Raw genomic sequence first — 21901 nt, forward strand, 5'->3', positions numbered from 1 at the left:
AAACTTTTTCAAAAAAATTAGTCCTTCAGTTATTAATTAAAAAGTACGAAAAATTCAGATTTTCAAAAGATTTGAAATTAAAACCTATTCAAAATTCAATTATTTCTTAAAATTTACACAATAACTCTTCTAATATTCAATTATTTACTAAAATTTTAACTGAAATTAATTTTTAAATAAATTTTTATTCAAAAATTCTACGAAAATTTAATTACATATTTATAAATACAAAAATAAATACTTTATTGAATAAAAAAATGTTTCTCAAAATTGAATTCTCATAAAGAAGTTTAAAACCAAATTTTTATTAAAATTGAATTCTTTCGACGAATTTTAATAAAATTTTTAAGAATAATTACATTTTTTGAGGAATTCGATTAAAATTTTATTAAAAATGATTGAAATTCTGCGATGAGTTCTATTATTTATGAAAACAATTAAATTCCTAAAAAGAATTTTATTATTTTCTCTGAAAATAATTCAATTCTTGTAAAACTTTTATTATTTATAAAAATTTTCATAAATTGAATTCGTGTGAAATTTTTATTATTTTTATAAAAATAATTAAATATTTGCGTAGAATTTTATTAAATTTTTTTTAAATAATTGAATATTTTTGGAAAAATTTATTAAAATAGTAGATAATAAAAATCATTAAATCCTGGTAAATTTTTTAAAATAATTGAAATTTTGCAGAAGAAATATATTATTTTTTAAAAATAATTGAAATTTTGACGAGAAATATTAACATTTTTTTAACATAATTGAATTCTGCAAAGAATTTTATTAACATTCCTCAAAAAAAATGAATTTCGTCGAAGAATTTTTCTATTTAGATAAATAATTGACATCTTGACGAGAATTTAAAAAAAATTTTGAAAATAATTGAATTTTGGCAAAAAATTTAATTACTTTTGAAAATAATTGAAATCTTGTTATGAATGTTGTTAGTTATGAAAAAAATTGAATTTTGCAAAGAATTTTATTAAAATTTCTTAAAATAATTGAATTTTTGGGAAGAATTTCAGATTTTTAAAAATAATTGAAATTTTGCTAAAAATTTTATTAAATTTTTTTTTAAATATGTAATTGAATTCTGGAGAAGAATTTTATTATTTTTAAAGATAAATTAAATTTGACGAGAATTATTAAAAATTTTCTTAACATAATCGAATTGTGCAAAGAATTTTATTCAAATTCCTGAAAATAATTGACTTTCAGCAAAGAAGTTTCCATTTTAGAAAAATAATAATTGAAATGTTATGAATCTTGTTAGTTAAGAAAATAATTGAATTTTGCAAAGAATTTTATTAAAATTTCTGCAAATAATTGAATTTTCGAGAAGAATTTTGCTATTTATAAATATAATTGAAATCTTGACGAGAATTTTTTAAAATATTTTGAAACTTTTGAAATTCAGCAAAAAATTTGATTATTTTTGAAAATAATTGAATTCTTGTGATGAAAATTGTTATTTATGAAAATAATTGAATTTTTCGGAAAGAATTTTGATATTTATAAAGATAATTGAATTCCTTTAAAGAATTATGTTAGAATTTTTGAAAGAATTAAACATATTAAAAAATTCAATTCATTTCAACAGAAATAAAATTAAAATTATTTAAAAATATTAGAATAATATTTTAAATTCTGACAAGGAATTTATCAAAAATTTTAAAAACAATAACATTTTTAATAAAATTCTTTAAAAATTGCAATTTTCTAAAATTGATTTCCCTCACCTATATCAACTCTGAAAAATATTCATTAAATAATTTTTTTTTCATACCATTAATTCAAGTTCTCCACTTCTCAAGCTCGTACCACCTTGTGATCTATCAGTGAGAACTGCTAATCGCAATTTTTTCTTTCGATCTTGCAGAAAAATTTTTGTCGTCACAGGATAATAGTTCCCTGCTATTTTATCAACAACATTCAAATTCCAAGTTTCACGCTCATTTCTCGTTCGCATTATCATATCACGACCATTACTGTCGGTATAAAAAATATTCTTTGAGTTAAGAATTGTTTTATATTTCACGACAATCTCTTCATCTCTGTAAAAAAGACAATTTTTTTTATTTTTAAAGAAAAACGAAAATTCAATTAAGTAATTGCATTAATTATTTGAATTCAATAAAATTACAAAAAATACTAATAAATAAAAAAATTTAATTTCAGAAATTGTTATTTCATTTTAATATATTTAATGTAAGTATTTAATTCAATCAAATTAATTTTTTAATTTTTTTTTGTGTACCATAAACGACTCAATATATAATTACTTGAAAATAAATAAAATAAATTATATTTTACCTGCTATTGATGGGACCAACTAGCCAGTTGAATTCAATTCTGTCCTCCTTATTGTAAATTCGAACTACTTGACTGATGTAATCATTAAAAGTAAGATGAATTTCCTCCACCAATGGACCTAAAGAGGGAATTATATCTTTAATTTTTTTTTCACTTATTTCGAAAATAAAAAATACCTAAATTTAAAATGGGACTTCTTTTATAATCGCAAAAATAAATTTCTAATTTATTTCATACCTTTGAATATTTTATAATATCCTTTGTAGGTGAGATCCAAGGCTCTACTTTGAGGTCTAAAAACATAGGCTCCAGACGACCTCTCAAAATTAAATGAATCATGTCCTCTTTTTCTGACATAAGATTTAAATGACTGAATCATTGTAAGGTGTCTATCAGTCTTTGATTCTACAACAATTTTTCCATTTGAATTTACAGAAACAGTCCATGTCTGAAAAAAATGAAAGCATAGGTAAAATTAAATTTCATTTCTAAATTGCTATTTTTTTTTATTGTTTACAACGAATAATACCTCAAAATACACATATTTCGCATTTGCGAAATTAATGGGATGATTAAATTTTTAACCTTCTTTTTTATATCTCATTATATGTATTTTTTTTGCATACTCACATTACTACTTATAGATGTATCAGTATCATCAGTTTCAATTTCACTTTCTTCAGTTTTCCTGCTAATGTAAAATGATTGATAACCAAGAGCAGGAACTTTTTTTGCGAAAAAAATTAATTCATATTCAGCGGAACTTTCTCGACCTGGAAGATTCAACACATCATCTGGCACTGGAACAATTTGTGTCTCGAGCTTCGTTCCTGAAAAATAATATAATATTAATATTCGAAGCGCTTTCAAGAAAAACTCAAAAAATCTAAAGTTTCGTTTCTAATCTTTGGAGTAAAAATATAGAAAGAGAATCAAATAGTATTAAAAATTATTGATCATCAAGTCTTTATTGTAGCGAAAATGTTCAATAAAAACTGATTTCAAATTCATGTAATTAAAAATAAACTTTTAATCAAGATAATAGAAAGATAAACGTAACCAATAATTCATTTGCTTCTTGGGAGTGCGTCACATATTTAAATTTTATTCACATTTGAAATATTAAGTTGATAATAATACCTTGATAATCTAGAACTTGATACGAGGTCCCAGTAACTGGAAGTCGAACGTAAAATGAAATTTTTTGACTCGTAGGATTGTACACGGTAACAACAAATTTTCCATTGTTCTCCGTGTGTTCGCAGGAACTTATATTTAATTGAAAGCAAGAATGAAACTTTATAGAATCTTCTTCCTCTGGATTTTTGTCTTTTCGCATCATATTTCTGTAATTAAGAAATTATTATAAAAATTATTTTGAATAATTTTATAATTAAAATTTAGAAAATTCACTTATTAAGTGGATAATTAATTATTATTGTTTATATTTTCTAAACATTTTAATATAATTCTTCGAAATAATTCAATTATTTTCATAAAAAATATTCTTCGGAAGAATTCAATTATTTTCATAAATAGTAACATTTTTTGCAGAAATTCAATAATTATTTTCAAAAAAAATTTTAATAAAATTTCAGAAAGGAATTCAATTATTTTTATAAATAGTAAATTTTTTTTGCAAAAATTCAATTATTTTCAACAACATTTTGATACGATTTCACGAAAGAATTCAATTATTTTCTAAAATTTAATAAATCCATTGAAACAATTCAATTTTTTTTAAAAAGTTTTAATAAAGTTTAACGAAGGAAACGGATCTTTTTTCGAAAACTTTAATAAAATATTCGAAACAATTCAGCTATTTTTTTAAGTTGTAAAATTCATCACAAGATTAAATTATTTTTATAAATAATAAAATTCTTCTCTATAATTCAATTATCTAAAAAATTTTTTTATAAAATTCGTTACAAGAATTAAATAATTTTCATAATTAATTAAACTCATCGCAGGATTTCAATTATTTTTAGTACAATTTTAAACGAATTCTTCGAAGAAAGCAATTATTTTTAAAAATTTTATTAAATTTCTTCAAAAGAATTCTTTTGTTTTAAAAAATTTTGAAAAAGCTCTTTATAAGAATAATCAATTATTCAATAAATTATTTATTTTTGTATTTAAATAATTGAATTCTCGTAGAACTATTAGAAGCTTTATGTTGTGAATTTTATAAATTTTTTTAAAATAAATTTAATTAATTTCTGAAATTGTAATAAATTTTTCGAAACAAATTCAATTATTTATATAAATAGTACAATTCCTTGCAAAAATAAATTCTTTTTAATAAAATTTTAATAAAATTTCATGAAAGAATTCAATTTTATTTTAACTTTTAATATTTTTTGAAAAAATTCAATTCATTTCTAAAATGTTTCGAAGCAATTAAAATTTTTTAAAATTTTTAATAAAGTTTTTCGAAGGAATCCGATTCTTTTCAAAAATTTTAATAAAACCGTCAACAATTCAATCATTTTTTAAGTAGTAAAATTTATCACAAGAATTAAATAATTTTTATATAAATAATAAATTTCTTCTCAGGAATTCAATTATTTACAATACAATTTTAATAAACTTCAAAAATCAAATATTTAATTATAATTATTAACAGACATGATTATTTTAAACAGTCTAAAAAAATTCTTTCTTTAATTCAATTGTATTCAATAAATTAAAGAAATTTTTTTAAAGAATTCAATTATTGTCAAAACCTTTAATATTATCTATTCTTTGAAAGAATTTAATTATTTTCTATATTTTAATAAAATTCCTTGAATAAAATTAATTATTTTAGAAAATTATAATAAAATTCTTAGAAGAATTTAATTATTTTCTAAAAATTTTAATAAAATTCAATAATTAAATGTTTAATTTCAATTTTTAGAAAACACGATTATTTTAAAAACTTGAAATAAATTGTTCTTAAAATGCAATCACTTTCATAGTTTTCAATTAAAATTGTTAAAGAAATTCCATTATTTTAAAGAAATTCAAAGAAATTCTTTAAAAGAATTTAATTAGGATATTCAAAAATTTTAATAAAAATCTTCGCAAGAATTCAATTATTTTCATAAATAATAAAATTCTTCGTAGGAATTCAATTATTCTCAAATTTTTTGCCAAAATTCTTTCCAATAATTCTATTATTTTCATAAATAATAATATTCTTCGTAGGAATTTAATTCTTCTCAAATTTTTTGACAAAATTCTTCCCAATAATTCTATTATTTTCATAAATAATAAAATTCTTCGTAGGAATTCAATTATTCTCAAATTTTTTGATAAAATTGTTCGCAAGAATTCTATTATTTTCATAAATAATTAAATTCTTCAAAGGAATTCAATTATTCTCAAATTTTTTGATAAAATTGTTCGCAAGAATTCTATTATTTTCATAAATAATTAAATTCTTCAAAGGAATTCAATTATCATCAAATTTTTTTAACCGAATTCTTCGTAAGAATTCTATTATTTTCATGAATAATAAAATTCTCCAAAGAATTCAATTATTTTCATGAATAATAAAATTCAATTATTCTTAAATTTGTTGACAAAATACTTTGCATGAATTCAATGATTTTCAATACATTAATTTTAAAATTGAAAACATTTGAAAGGAAAAAAATCATTAAATAAAGTTAGGAATCAAAAAAGCAAACAATGACTAACTTCAAATTGCAAACAGATTACCGAAATACAACGATTATTAATATAGAAAATAATAAATATGTTAAATAATACCTCAAAGCATTTGCACTTAGTTTATGTCCCTCTCTCATGCTAATTGCCAAAATTCGTGAATAATCATCAGCGACATGTTGTTTTTCTGTTCCCGTAACAGCGTCATGATGTTGTAAAATCCCCATAGCTCTTCGAAATCTATTTAATTCTTTAGTGTTAGGCATATTATTCAAGACCAACAGTTGCTTTACTATCTGAAATTAAAATTATACACAATACTGAAAATAACATGAACCTAACAATCTTATTAATAGTGTTATTAAAATAATGTTTATCTTTACTTGCAGAAAATTGTTTCCCATTCTTTCGTAGAATTTAATGCTTGGTCTCGAGGTATAATAACCAGTCCAATAAGATTGCGCATCACTGGCATAGGGAAAGAAATCATCACTTTTCGTTGACCAAGATAATTCGGCATCATTAACAGCTTTTAAGTAGCAAGATGGCGTTGAATAAATTGCATTATATTTCGATCCGTGCATTTTGTTAATATACCTAGACATATAGAGCATAAAAATTAATTGCTTTTTCACACTACATTTTAATCAATAAAGAAAACCTAATTATTATTTTCATATTAATGGAGAATTATTATTAATTTTACAGAAATAATTTTAAATTCTACATTTTTTGTAACACGTTCCGAAGAAAGGTAAGTATTTTTATAAAAATACTTACTCAATAAGGATGTCCAAATTATAAAACCATAATTCAGCTTCTTGATAGGTAAAATCACCTCCCATGGTAATTATTACATTATTCGTTCGATATGAAGAGTTTTGCTTTTCGACATACGACAAAAATTGTTTCACCTAAAAAAAAGGGTATACAATTCAAGACATTTTAAAAAGACACCTTAAAAAATTGTTTTAAATAAATATATAAATTCCTTTATATATTAAATAATTGTGTACTAAAAATTTTAGAACCACTTGAAGCATTTGAATATAGTTATTATGTTAAAAAGTAAACGACCTTTTTTTTTGCTTCTTTCTTTTTTTGGAGCGCGTCACATTTAAGGAAAAAAATCTTTTTGATAATACTTTTAGGTGGAAAGTAAAATTAATAAATTATATTGAAAAACGTACTTTGTTTTCTATATTATAATTTGGGCTCTCTGGATCATCATCCAAATTACCATCTGAACAAAGAATATCGAAACAAAAACCACTTGGTTGTTGATAAAGATTGTACAGTACCGAAGTAAATAAATTCGAACTAGCACCTAGAATTAAAGGAAATTTTATAAATTTTGTTAAAATTCTAGTCTTTTGGAATCTTAGTTGTAACTAAGATTTTCATCATTTCAATTCAATTATATTATTTTCTAGAATTTTTAACTAAAATTCTTCTTTAAATCAATTATTTTTAATAATTTTCAAAAAAGTTCTTTAACAATTTTCAAATACATTTTGTTTTTAGAAGTTCAATTTTACGAAATTTCGATTATTTGGAAATTCTTCAATTAAATGTATATTAAAATTATTAAAAACTTCAAATAATTTTAAAAAAAAACAATTAAAATTAAAAAAAATTAATTCTATACATAATTGTCCGTTAAAAGTATGAAAAATTACGATTTTCAAATATTTTAATTTGAAATCTTTTCAAAATTCAATTATTTCTAAACATTCACGCTATAATGCTTTTAATATTCAATTATAATCTAAAATTTTAACTGAAATTCAATTTTAAATCAATTTTTATTAGAAAATTCTCCGAGAATTCAAATATTTAAATGCAAAAATAATAATAACTGAATAACATTTTTTGAGAAATAATTGAAATTTTGCGATGAGTTTTATTATTTATGAAAAATTATTGAATTCTTAAAAAATTGTATTATTTATGAAAATAATTGAATTATTACGAAGAAATTTAAAATAAATTTATAAATAATTGAATTTCTGTGAAATTTTTATTATTTATGAAAATAATTGAATTATTACGAAGAAATTTAAAATAAATTTGTAAACAATTGAATTTCTGTGAAATTTTTATTATTTAAGAAAATAATTAAAAATTTGCGTAGAATTTAATTATAACTTTTTTTTGGAAATAATTGAATTATTTTCGAAAAACTTTTATTAAAATTGCAGATATTGAAAAATTTTTGAATTGAGGAAAATTTTTGAAAATAATTGAAATTTTACCAAGAATTTTATTAAACTTTATGAAAATAATTGAATTTTAGAGAACAATTTTATTGTTTATAAAGATAATTGAAATTTTGACGAGAATTTAAAAGAATTTTGGAACATAATTGAATTTCTGCGAAGAATTTTATTACTGTTGAAAATAATTGAATTTCTGCAATCATTTGTAACTTTTTAAAATTTCATTTCTTTATAGAGATTTTAACTAAAACTCTTCTATAAATCCATTATTTTTAATAATTAATTAAATAAGTAATTAAATATATACATTAAAAATTTTAACTAATTTCAGAATAATTTCAATTATCCGAATTTTTCAAATAAACTAAGTTCTTTAAAATTTCTTATTAAATGCATTCAAAATTTAAATTTTCAAAAAGTAAAAATAATAGAAATTCTGCAAATAAATTTGTCATAATTTTTAAGAATCATTGAATTCAGATATTTTATAAAAATTTTTTTGAAAATAATTGAATTCTTGCAAAGAATTTTAAAATAATTGAAATTTCAACAAGATATTTATAAAATTTGTTAGAAATAATTGAATGCTTTTGAGAAATTTTATTCGAAATACTTGAAATTCTGACGAGAAATTTATCAAAGATTTTTAAGAATTATTAAATTCTTTTCAGAAATTTTATTGAAAATATGTAAATTCATGCTTAAAATTTTAATTTAATTTATTTAAAAATTTAAATTTTCTAAAAGTAAAAAATAATAGAAATTCTGCAAGTTTTATCAAAATTTTTAAGAATAATTGAATTCTGATATTTTATTAAAATTGAATTGAAAATAATTGAATTTATGCGAAAAATTGAAAATAATTGAAATTCCGCAACGAAATTTATCAACATTTTTAAGAATTGAATTCAGATATTTTATTAAAATTGTATTGAAAATAATTAAATTTTCATGCAAAGAATTTTATAATAATTGAAATTTTGGCAACTAATTTATAAAAAAATTTTAAGAATAATTGAATTCTTTGGCGAAATTTTATTAATAATAATTGAAATTTTCATAAGAAGTTTAATTTCAGGAATTTTTTAATTCTTTCGAGAAATTTTATTGAAAATTTCCGGTTAAATTCATTCAAAATTGAAATTTTTGTAAAATTTCAAATTAAAACCTTTTGAAGTTTATCTATTTATGAAAATTGTAAAAGCAATTTTTTTAACCAGGACCTTTGCCGAATTTTTGAAATTTTTTAATTATCATTTTTGTCAATTATTAAAATTGTTAAATATTTTTAAGTATTTTGCGCAAGAAATGCATTATTTAAATTATTTTGTTGATTTTCGTGATTTATCATAAATAGAAAGAATATTTTTGTTTATTCATAATAAATAGAAAGAATATTTGTATTTACCAAGACTGGGGCTGCCCTTCCAAATCATTTCCATTGTTCGAGTTTCCATTCGCTTATTTTTATCCTGATAATCAAGACGACCGAATAGAAGACCATCGAATCCCATTTCGGCAAACATTGAAGCCTGCTCTCTCGAATGTCCAAAAGGATCGATTTGCCAGCCGATTTTCGGTCGTGCACATCTTCCGAAATTGTCATTTAAAACTCTGAAAATAAAAAGAAGAATTTTAAGATTTTAAGATTAATTTTATTTATTTCTGTTGTAAAAAATTGTATTTTTTTTCCTCAAAATAGTAAATTTAGTACCAATTTTTGTACTAAATCGTAATTTGATTCTATTTTAATAGCGAAATCGGCGCTCTAATTTGAAACTTATTTTTAGGATGAAGAAATTAATTTCTTTTTTTTTTAGGATAACTCACCTAAAGCCCCAAGTAAATTGATCGATAACCGACTGATAGTGCGTCACTGCTTCATCGTTCATACTCCAGCCTCCTCCAATAATTTCCAATCTCCCCTCATTAATCAAGGAGCGAACCACCGCTTTTGTTGCACTATTTTGTCTCACCCACCACATCCACAAAAAAGATGTCTCCACATAAATGAATCTAATTTTTAATTTTTTTTTAAAAATATTATTATTCTATTAAGAAATAGAGTTTAAATTTGCTTTTACCGTCTTTCTGGATTTTTCTGCAGCGACTCAACTGAAGAACTTAAAATTTTCCTTACTTCAGCTCGTTGGATTTCATTTTTCTCTGAAATCAAAAAAAAGAAAAGAAATAAAATGTCTTTCCGTGCATGGACGAAATTTTTAATTTCGAAACCAATTGAAGACGGGTACGACAACTTGTCATTAACACTGTAAATTTATTAAATAATTATACGCTTAGCTAGTAAGTATATAATTTAAGTTCCTTACGTCCAAAAAAATATTGATTCACCGTTTTCAACCAACCAACATCGTCATGAGAATGTGCCACAATATGAATATTCAATTTTGTTGGATCAACTTCTGCACACGACTAGAAATAAAAAAAAAATTTAATTAACAAAAATTAGAAAATTCTCATTTTCTAATTTTCTAATTCTTCATTTTCTAATTCTAGAAAAAAATTATATACATCAAATTTTACCTTGTATCCGCAAACTTTACGCTCTCTCTCATCCTCAACTATCGAATTCGAAATCAATTGTTCGCCCTCCTGAAATTCACAATGAAAAATAATTATTATACTATAAAAATTGAAAAAGAAAGAAAGAAAAACTTTTTCTTACCATTCTCTCAAAAAAAGAGGAGGAGCCAACATTGCACAAAAGAAAAACACAGGCAGATGAAAATAAAACTCTTATTAATTTTACCATTTTTTACCACAATTCAAAATTAAATGCGATATTGGTAAGTACCAACAGAAAATTACCAACTGCTAAAGAACGTGTACAAAAGAAATAGCTATCTGAAGCTTTTTTCTTTATCAAAAAATTATTTACTACTTTTTTGACATTAAAAAGAAAAGTAAAACATGCAAGAAAATATTATTCTGAAAACTAAATTTCTGTCCAATTGTTTCTAGAATTTAAAAGCAATAAATTTATATTAATAATAATGTTTAAAATGTTTAATAATAATATACAAAACACGTGTAAAAAAAAATTTGCTTGCATTCATAGTTTCAACATTAAAATCAAACGATTAATACTTGACGTACACTTTTTTTATTACCTATAACAATAAAACAGAAACAATAAAAGAGTTAAAAATTATAATTCTTGAAATATTTTCTAAAATCTACGTGAAGTGAATAAAAATGAAAAAAAATTCCTTTTTTGTTTAGTTCCAAACTTTCGAATATTAATTTTTTAGAAAATTAGATTCATGTTTAATAAAAACAGATCAAATACACTTTTTTGAAATAAAGAATATAGATCGTACCAGTTATCGGACAGAATAATATTTTTTATAATTTCAGAATAATTGAACTGACTAATTATGTAATATTTTTTCTTAAAGAAATTCTTCGTCTTTGACAATAATTAAACAACACAACGTAAAAATTCAATGTAACAGGCATTTTTACCTATCCGATAAATGGGGCACGATAATTGGATTTACAATAGTTTTGGTGTCCGATAATTAGAACGATTGACTTGACTTTATATTTTCCTTATATTTTTCTAAAAAAAAATACTTTGCAAAAAATTATTTAAATTCATCGACTTAACACTAACTATCCGATAACTGGTACATCTACTCAACTTGAATTTGACTTGAAAAAAATTTTGTAATTAGTAAAAAAAAGATGTTAATACTTGACATTAATCTCCAGGGGTTGCGACAAAAATCTAATTTTGTTTTTTCCTGATTTCCAGAAAAAAATTATTACTTTTTTCCTGACCCTAAAGAATATTCTGATTCAGTCTAAAAATTATAAGATATTTTCTAGAATTTTTAAATAAACTTCTTCATTGAATCAATTATTTTTAATACTTTTTGAAAAAGTTCTTTTGATAATTTTCAAATCCATTTGTTTTTAACAAATTTGAATTTCACGAAATTTCGATTATTTGAAAATTCTTCAAATTAAATAGGTATACTTAAAAAAAATAAAAACTTCAAATAATTTCAAAAGAAATTCATTAAAGTTTTTCAAAAAAAAAATAATTCTACAGAATTGTTCGTTAAAAATATGAAAAATTCCAATTTTCAAAAGATTTTAATTTGAATCCTTTCAAAATTCAATTATTTTCTAAAATTTTAATTGTAATTAATTTTTAAATCAATTTTTATTAAAAAATTCAACGAGAATTCAATTATTTAAATACAAAAAATAAATTATTTGTTGAATAACAGAATGTTTCTTAATATTGAATTCTCATAAAGAATTTTATCAACAAATTTTTAAATAATTGAATTCTTTTGACGAATTTTAATAAAATTGTACAAAACAATTACATTTTTCGAGAAATAATTGAAATTCTGTGTTTAGTTTCTTTATTTATGAAAAATAATTGAATTTCTAAAAAATTTTTAGAATTGATTTTTTTTGCGAAAAAATTCATGCAAATTCTAGTTTAAATAATATTGAATTCCTGTGAAATTTTTATTATTAATGGAAAGTGATTGAATGTTTGCGTAAAATTTTATTAAAATTATTTTTCAAATAATTGAATTCTTTTAGGAAATTTTATTAAAATAGTAGATACTGAGTATCATTGAAAATAATTGAATTTCTGCAAAGAAATTTATTAAAATTTTTAAAAAGAATTTAATTCATTTATCTTATAAAAAATTGTATTGAAAATAATTGAATTCATTTATTTTATGAAAATTGAAATTTTGACAACTAATTTATAAAAAATTTTAAGAATAACTGAATATTTGTGACTCGCCTTTTACCGTTTCACAAGTTTCACGACAAATGTTTTAATTTCAAAGGGATTAATATGAATGACAAATTTTTCATCATTTGTCATGTTCGATAATGTATCCCCATCTCGTTGAATCACATCGCCAAGCCATTGATTTCCGGAAAGATTTGTTTCCCGCATTGTCGTTACTTTGAATTTTGAGAATAAATCCTAAAATCAATATGATTTACGTTAAATTTGAAATTAATAAAATTACAAATAATTACATTTAAAATAGTTAACATTTTCTTTTATTATTAAATAATTCTTTTAATTAATAGTTAAAATTTATTATTTATTAAAATTGATTGTTTATTAAAATTTATGATTAATAATTAAAAGAAAAATTATTAAATAAACATTTTTCTAAAAGAAAAGTTATTTTAAAGTTTTTCTTTCGTTAAAATACTTACTTGAATGTTAATTTTCACTGGTTGTGAATATATTGAAGATTCATTACTTTCAAAAATGTGTTCTAATCTTAATAATGCACTATCCTCCTTCCAAGGTTCGAGTGTTAATATACGAACATTCAATGGCAAAACTGTATTAAGGCTGCTTCCCTATAAAATAAAAATGTATTTAAAATTTATTTTTTTCTACTCTAGTTTCGTCAAAAAAAAAAAAAATAATTGAATGCTTGTAAATAATTTTATAACATTTTTTTTAATAACTGAATTCTTAAATTGAAAATAATTGAATTGTCTTGAAGAATTTCATTAAAATATTTTTAAAAATTAAATTAAAATTTCTTTCAAGAAGTTTCATTATAAATGTATGGAAAATAATTAAGTTTTAATAAATAAATGATATTAAAATTTTTTCGAATAATGGAATTCCTGAGAAGAATTTTATAAAAATTTTTTCAAATAATTGATTTTTTCGGAAAAAAAATTTATGAACCATGTGTTAATAAATAATTGAATTCTTGTGAAAATTTTATTATTTATGAAAATAATTGTATTATTGCGAAGGAATTTATAAAAAATTTGTAAACAATTGAATTTCTGTGAAAATTTTATTATTTATGAAAATAATTGAATGTGTACGAAGAATTTTATAAAAATTTTTTATAATAATTGAATTCTTTTGGTAAATTTTATTTAAACGGTAGATATTGAAAATAATTGAATTGTCTTGAAGAATTTCATTAAAATTTTTGAAAATAATAAAATTCTTTCAAAAAATGTAATTGAAAATGCATTAAAAATAATTATTAAATTTTAATAAACAAATGATATCAAAATTTGTTAGAATAATTGAATTCTTTTTAATTCTTTTTTCTTTTAATAAAATTTTTAAGAATAATTGAATTTTTCGAGGAATTCTTTTAAAATTCTATTAAAAATAATTGAATTATTGTAAAGAATTTTATTAAAATTTTCAAAAATAATTGAATTCTGAGAAGAATTTTATTAATTTTTTTTTATAATTGAATTCATGCGAAGAAGTTTATAAAAATATTTTTAAATAATTGTTTTTTTTCTAAAAAAATTATGAAAATTGTGTTTAAAATAATTGAATTCCTGTGAAAATTTGATTATTTGTGGAAATAATTGAATGTGTAAAAATAATTTTTCAAACAATTTGTAAATAAATATTGTAAATTTCAATAAAAAAAGTTAATGAAATACAATTATTATTATTAAATTATTAATACTATAACTAACCTGCATATTGAAATTATTCTTCCATTGATCATAGGAAACGTCTTGAAGTGGAGTAATAAAAGTCCAAGGTTTCAAGGACAATTGTAGAGCTTGTTCTTTTTCATCAAGAATCGATTTTTCATTAATTTCTCCCAAAAACAAAACGTGTTGACCTCTGACAACTAAACCCTCTCCAAAAGCCTCTTCGTTGAGAGGCTCTACAACTCCAAAGCCGTCATCCATCAGCAATCTTCTATGCAACTAGAAAATATGTATATTTCATTTTATTCTTTCTGTAGTCTAAAAATTCTATTTATTATCAGATTTAAAGATTTTTTCACCATCAATTCTAACTCTCCATCTTGAAGACTTGTGCCTCCCTCAGATCTGTCGGTGAAAACGCTGAGTTTCAATTTATTCTCTGGTTCTTGTAGGTAAATTTTTGTTGTGACCGGATAGTAATTTGATGAAATGACTTCTTCGAATGTTTGATTCCAAGTGGGCCTTGAATTTCTCCTGCGTCTTAACATTTGTCGTCCATTACTGTCCGTGTAGAATATTTCTTTTGATTTTAAATTCGTCGTGTATCTCGTCACTATTTCTCGGCCCACATTATCACTAAAAAAATTGCGCATAATTATTTTAAGCATTATTTTTAATCCAAATATGACGCGCTCTGAAGAAAGATACTTAAAAAGCAAAATATTTGATGTTTGTAATTTTTTGAATGAAATACTTATTTCAATTTTTAATTAAATCCTATTTCTTTTTTTTGTCAAAAATATTCTTATTTTCTAGACTTTCGAAAAATTAAGAGAATTGTTAATCAAAATTTTATTTATAAATTTTGATAAATAAAATATTTACTTACGAAACATTTATTGGTCCAATGAGCCAATTAAATTCAACTCGTTCTTGTCCATTATACACTCGAATAATTTGACTAATCCAATCGTTAATTTTAACATGAAGTTCCTCAACTAAAGGACCTGAGAAAAATATGGTATTTTATTGAACATTTATTGATTAATAAATTAATAATAAAAATAAATAAAGAAACTGAATGGTAGGATATATAAAATTATGTTTGTTATTTTCATACCTTTGTATATTTTGTAGTTTCCTCTATAATCGAAGCATTTAGCATTTGTATTTTCTTTTGGTCGAAAAACATAGGCTCCAGAGTTTCTTCGAGTTGAGTTAATTTTCCCATTTTGTGCAGCTTCATAATAAGAAAACGACTGTACGAAATTTAGATCTTTCCTTAATTTCGATAAAACATAGACGTTTCCTTTTTTATCTACTGAAATATTAAACGTCTGAAAAACAAAATTTGTTATTTTCTTTTTCAAACAAGAAAATGTGACACGCGCTCCGAAGAAAGGTACCTAAGAAGCAAATTCTTACGTAAGTTCTTCAAAGCGCATTGTCATATAATAAAAATAAAAAAGTATTCATACATCACCGCCTATCGAATTAGAAATTTCGTTGTTGAAAGTATTTAAATTTTCCTCTTCGAGAGATGAACTCTTAGAGCTGACGTGGAAAGACTGGAATCCTAAAGGCGGTATGCCAACAGCAGAAAATATTAACTCGTATTTTGCTGCACTCACGCGACCTGGTATATTTATCACCTCCAAGGGAATTGGCACCAATTGATTTACAACTTTAATTCCTGATAATAAAAAATCAAAATTTTGTCTTTTAAATTTTGAATTTGAAAAATTCTTGAATTTTTAAAAAATTCAAGAAAAAAAGAAGAAGAAGAAGAAAAAACGAATTGAACTAAAATTAATTACCCAAGTAATCGACAACTGTGTAACAAGTTTTAGTGACAGGTAATCTCACATAAGTTGTAAGGGGTTGACTTGTCGGATTGTATAAAGTGACGACAAAAATTTCATTTTCCTCAGTATATCGACAAGAACTGATATTTAGTTGAAGACAAGAATGAAAATCAATTGAAGTTCCATTGTCATTCTTTTTTGTATCCAACCATTTTCTGTAACAAATAAAAAAAGAAGTATGATTGATTTGGAGGATTAATAACTTCCTTATATCTTAATATATTCTTACCAAAATGATAAATTCAATAATATAAAAAAGTATGTATTTAAAACTAAAAACACTTTTAAAAAACAAGATATTTTCAATACCTAAGGGCAGTAATTGCAATTTTTTCTCCTCCTTTTATGCTGTGATGCAAAATTCGCGCGTAATCATTGGCAACGTGTTGTTGTTCAGTACCTGCAACTGCGTCGTGATGTTGCAAAATTCCCATCGCTTCACGAAATTTATCTAAATCGCTATTTGAGGGAATGTCACTCAAAACTGCAATTTGCTTTACAACCTATAGAAATTTTGGTAAATTTTATTATTTACAAAGATAATTGAAATTTTGACGAGAATTTAAAAGAATTTTGGAACATAATTGAATTTTTGCGAAGAATTTTATTACTTTTAAAAATAATTGAATTTTTGCAATCATTTGTAACATCTCCAAAAATTAAATTTTTTTTAGTGCTTTTATCTAAGATTCTTCTTTAAATAAATCATTTTTAATATTTTTTGAAAATTTTCAAAACCATTTAGTTTACGAAATTTCGATTATTAAGAAATTCTTTAATTAAATACATAATAGAAAATAAAAACTTTAAATAATTTAAAAAAAAATTCAATTAATCTTTTTCAAATAAATTAATTCTATAGAATTTTTAGTTAAAAGTATGAAAAATTCAGATTTTTAAAGATTTTAATTTGAAACCTATTCAAAATTCAAATTTCTTCTAAAAAATTTAAGCTATAATGGTTTTTATATTCAATTATTATCGAAAATTTTAATTAAAATTCATTTTTAAATCAATTTTGATTAGAAAATTCTACGAGAATTGAATTATTTAAATAAAAAAATGAATTATTTGTTGAATAACAGAATGTTTCTTACTATTAAATTCTCATAAAGAATTTTATCAAGAAATTTTTAAATAATTGAATTCTTACCATGAACTTTAATAAAACTTTTAAGAATAATTGAGGAATTGGATTAAAATTGTATTAAAAATAATTAAAATTCTGCGATAAGTTTTATTATTTATGAAAGTAATTGAATTATTGCAAAAAAATTTATAAAAAATTTGAAAATAATTGAATTCCTGTGAAATTTTTATTATTTATGAAAATACCTAATTAAATGTTTGCGGAGAATTTTATCAAAAATTCTTTTTTTAAATTAAATTCTTTGGGAAATTTTTATTAAAATAGTAGATATTGAAAATCATGCAATTGAAATTTTTTTTTTAAATAATTGAAATTTTGACGAGAATTTAAAAAAAATTTTGAACATAATTGAATTTTTGCGAAGAATTTTATTACTTTTAAAAATAATTGTATTTCTCCAATAATCTGTAATAGAAAAATCTACGAGAATTTGATTATATTTCAATACAAAAATAAATAATTTATTGAATAACTGAATGTTTCTTAAAATTGAATTCTTAAAAAGAAGTTTAGAACAAATTTTTGAATAATTTGAATTCTTTACACGAGGTTAATAACATTTTCTAGAATAATTACATTTTTAGATATTCTTTTATAAATCCATTATTTTTAATAATTAATTAAATATATATATTAAAAAATTCAACTAAATTCAAAATAATTTGGATTATCAGAGTTTTGAAAAAACTAAGTTCTTTAAAATATTTAATTAAATTTATTCAAAATTCAAATTTTCTAAAAGTAAAAAGTAATAGAAATTCTGCAAATAAATTAGTCTTAATTTTTAAGAATAATTGAATTCAAATATTTCATTAAAATTGTATAGAAAATAATTGAATTCTTGCAAAAAATTTTAAAATAAAATTGAAATTTTGACAAGAAATTTATAAAATTTTTTAGAAATACTTGAATTCTTTTGACGAATTTAATAAAATTTTCTAGAATAATTAAATGTTTAGAGGAATTAGATTAAAATTGTATTAAGAATAATTGAAATTCTGTGATGATTGAATTATTGCGAAGAAATTTAAAAAAAAATTGTAAATACTTGAATTCCTGTGAAATTTTATTATTTATATTTGTAAATTAAAAATATGACAAAATGTACGTTTACCTGCAAAAAATTATTGCCGAGTCTTTCAAAAAATTTGAGACTCGGTCTTGAGGTGAAATATCCAGTCCAATATGAATGCGAATCGCTTCCATAGGGGAAGAAATCGTCGTCTTTTGTTGGCCAAGTTATACCAACATCATTTACTGCTTTTAAATAACAAGACGGTGTTGAATAAAAAACATTGAAATCTGTTCCATTCCGAAGATTAATGTATCTGAAAATAATATTATTGAATAGTAAAAAAAAACACATAACAGAAGGAAATATACAAAATTTTAATCGAGTATACAATTCGTCTTACTTAATCAGTTTCTCCAAATTAACAAACCAAGCGCGTGCAATTTGATAATTAAAATCCTCTCCCATCGTAAGAATAATATTGTTCGTCATGTAAGATTCAGCCTGAATTTGACAAAATTCTAAAAACGACTCCATCTGTAATTTTTCGTTTCAAAATTTCAATTATAATTATAAAAATCACGTGTTTAACATCAATATTCGTTGCTTATAAGATAATTACTCTGCCGTACGAAACAAAAATTTAGTAGCAGTAATTACCTTCATGTCCATGTTGTAATCAGGACTATCTGGATCGTCTATTAAAGGCTCGTCTTCACAAACGATGTCAAAACAAAAGCCAGAAGGTGCTTTATAAAAATTATAAAGAACGGACGTAAACAAATCAGCTTTGCTTCCTAAAAAATTTAATTTAATTTAATTAATGAAAAATTTAATTTTCATATAATAATAATTTCTTTCATATAATTCAAAAGAAAGAAAATAAAGAAATAAACAGAATAAAGAAAAATAAAAATAAATAAATATAATAATAATAATAATTCAATAATAATAAATAAAATAAAGAAGGTAGAAGAACAGAATGAAAATTCTCTATAGAAAATAATAATTTATACCTAAACTGGGATTACTCTTCCAAATAAATTCCGTCATTTTACTCGCTAATCGATGAGATTTATCCTTGTAATCCAATCGACCAATAAATAATCCATCATATCCCATTTGGCTGAAAATTGACGCCTGCTCTCGAGAATGACCGAAGGGATCAATTTGCCAGCCAATTTTCGGTCGTCCACATTCTCCAAATGTATCATTTAAGCGACTGCAATAAGAACAAAATTATCACCGATATAATTGAAATAAAAAAAAACTATTTTTGAATTTATAATTATACCTAAGGCCCAAAGTAAATTGATCGATAATTGATTGATAATGAGTGACAGCCTCATCATTCATGCTCCATGCTCCGCCAATGAATTCTAATCTTCCTTCGTTAATTAAATTTTTCACCACACGTTTTACATTGTCATTTTGTTGTTGCCACCATTTCCAGAAGAAGGCCGTCTCCACGTAAATGAATCTAGTTTATAACAGAAATAAAAAATATCAAATCAGGGCTTATTTAAATTATGTTTTTGGTGAATTTTTTCTGTTGATTATTGATATTTTTTTATTGTTTCCCGTAATCTGTAACTTTTTTAAAAGTTTTTCTTAAAAATAAGGAGAAAAGGGGAGAAAAAATTTATGATTTTGGGAATTTTATTAATTTAAGGGATTAAAAAAGGGGAAAAGAGGAAAAAAAGGAAATTAGGTAAAAAAAAGGCGACTAACTGTGATCTTGAAAAAAATGTAAATTTAGATTTTTTTAAGATCACAAAATAAAAAGGAGAAAAGAGGGAAAAAAGGGGACTAACTGTGATCTTGAAAAAATTATAAATTTGCATTTTTTTTTCAAGTATATATGTTTATAGAATATTAATAAAAAATAATTATTCTGTACCTTCTTTCAGGATTTTCTTCTAATGCTTCGATTACAGAATCCAAGATATACTGAACACTTGCCAATTGAATATTGGGCCGACCTGTAAAAAAACCAAATAATCTGTAAGCTTAAATTTTATACTTAAAATTTCCAGATTAAATATTCGATAACATAAAAATAAAATCATAAAATTCATAAAATCTGTATTAATTTTAAAAATTATAAGAGTGTAGAAAAAATTAACTCACCTCCATAATAATATTGATCAACTGTTTTCAACCATCCAACGTCGTCGTGTGTATGTCCCACTAAATGGATATTGAGTTTTTTCGGATCTATTTTCGGACATGACTGGAAAAATAAAATTAATCACAATTAATAGTTATTTCTATTTCAATAAAATAATTATTTAACAAATAATAGGTAATAATTAATTAATATTCTTACTTGATATCCACAGGTTGTTGCTCTACTGTCTCGTTCATTGACGGGAATGTAAAAAGCCTTGAATGGAATTACAAGGCAAAGTAGAAATATTAAAAGAATCGAGAAAAAGTCTCTGAACATCATCGCTGCAAATCTTCTCGACTTTCTTCAATAACGAAGCTCTTTATATATTCTATATTCAACCAATAAAAAAAAGAAGCAGTCGAGAACTCTTCGAGTCTTCTTTCTGATCGACAAGCATGTAATTCTATTTTCTGTTGCTGATCAACAGGCGTAACAAATATTCCTCTTCTTCTTCTTCTTCTTCTTCTTTTTCAAAAATTAATTTCATCGAACGGATTTTTTTTCTCCATAAGAAAAATATTCTTCTTTTTCAAAAATTAATTTTATCCAACGGATTTTTGTTCTCCATAAGAAAAAAGAATTTTGAAAAATTGTATAAATGAATATTTATACAATTTTTCAAAACATTATTTTCAAAACTCATTTTTTATTTTAACAAATCGATTATCAGCTTATTAAATATTTATTTTACTTTACAGGCATTACACAATATTTGTCATTAATAATTATTGTCGCATGTACAATATTATATAAATCTCGAGCGCTCCGAGAATTAATTATATTTATTATACATTCACAATATTTAAAGATTTAGAAGTTAGTTAGACATCATTCTCAAATTATGATTGTTACACAATTTGCGACGAGCGATTAGGAAAAAATAATTTTTTTTTTTACTTTCTGTCACAATTAGAATAAAATTGTATTCACATAAAATAATAAAACAAAATGCAAAGATTGACAGATAATAATGAAAGCGAAAAGAAAAAAAAAGATATATATATATATGTATAATAAAATATATAGAAATTTCTCCAGAAGAGCCTGTGAATTAATTAATCATGA

The 21901-nt window shown here is 22.3% G+C and overlaps 2 protein-coding genes across 2 annotated transcripts in view; both read right to left on the reverse strand.

Annotated features, from left to right (window-relative positions):
* Positions 1-11091, reverse strand: part of LOC122499703 (lysosomal alpha-mannosidase-like) — a 21116-nt gene extending 10025 nt beyond the window's left edge. Inside the window, exons 1-15 of the mRNA XM_043608182.1 lie at positions 10876-11091; positions 10734-10802; positions 10520-10622; positions 10274-10355; positions 10020-10205; positions 9598-9803; positions 7161-7297; positions 6751-6884; positions 6354-6567; positions 6073-6266; positions 3457-3662; positions 2947-3146; positions 2554-2764; positions 2317-2434; positions 1790-2057 (exon numbers count right to left, since the gene is read on the reverse strand). Of these exons, the coding sequence (XP_043464117.1) occupies positions 1790-2057; positions 2317-2434; positions 2554-2764; positions 2947-3146; positions 3457-3662; positions 6073-6266; positions 6354-6567; positions 6751-6884; positions 7161-7297; positions 9598-9803; positions 10020-10205; positions 10274-10355; positions 10520-10622; positions 10734-10802; positions 10876-10962 (2415 nt within the window). The 5' untranslated portion in view covers positions 10963-11091. The remainder of the gene's footprint in view (positions 1-1789; positions 2058-2316; positions 2435-2553; positions 2765-2946; positions 3147-3456; positions 3663-6072; positions 6267-6353; positions 6568-6750; positions 6885-7160; positions 7298-9597; positions 9804-10019; positions 10206-10273; positions 10356-10519; positions 10623-10733; positions 10803-10875) is intronic.
* A 1794-nt stretch (positions 11092-12885) lies between these two features.
* Positions 12886-21279, reverse strand: LOC122499795 (lysosomal alpha-mannosidase-like). Its single transcript, XM_043608310.1, has 17 exons — positions 20993-21279; positions 20794-20896; positions 20564-20645; positions 19958-20143; positions 19680-19885; positions 19324-19460; positions 19067-19200; positions 18766-18979; positions 16811-17004; positions 16454-16656; positions 16115-16329; positions 15757-15973; positions 15526-15643; positions 14996-15272; positions 14676-14915; positions 13419-13568; positions 12886-13176 (listed from the first exon to the last, which is right to left on the reverse strand). The coding sequence occupies exons 1-17, from the start codon at positions 21113-21115 to the stop codon at positions 12991-12993; spliced, it is 2985 nt and encodes a 994-aa protein (XP_043464245.1). The 5' UTR covers positions 21116-21279; the 3' UTR covers positions 12886-12990.
* Between the last annotated feature and the right edge of the window lie 622 nt (positions 21280-21901).

The sequence above is a fragment of the Leptopilina heterotoma genome, unplaced genomic scaffold (genome assembly GCF_015476425.1).
Source record: "Leptopilina heterotoma isolate Lh14 unplaced genomic scaffold, ASM1547642v1 Lhet_101, whole genome shotgun sequence".
Classification (NCBI taxonomy): domain Eukaryota; kingdom Metazoa; phylum Arthropoda; class Insecta; order Hymenoptera; family Figitidae; genus Leptopilina; species Leptopilina heterotoma.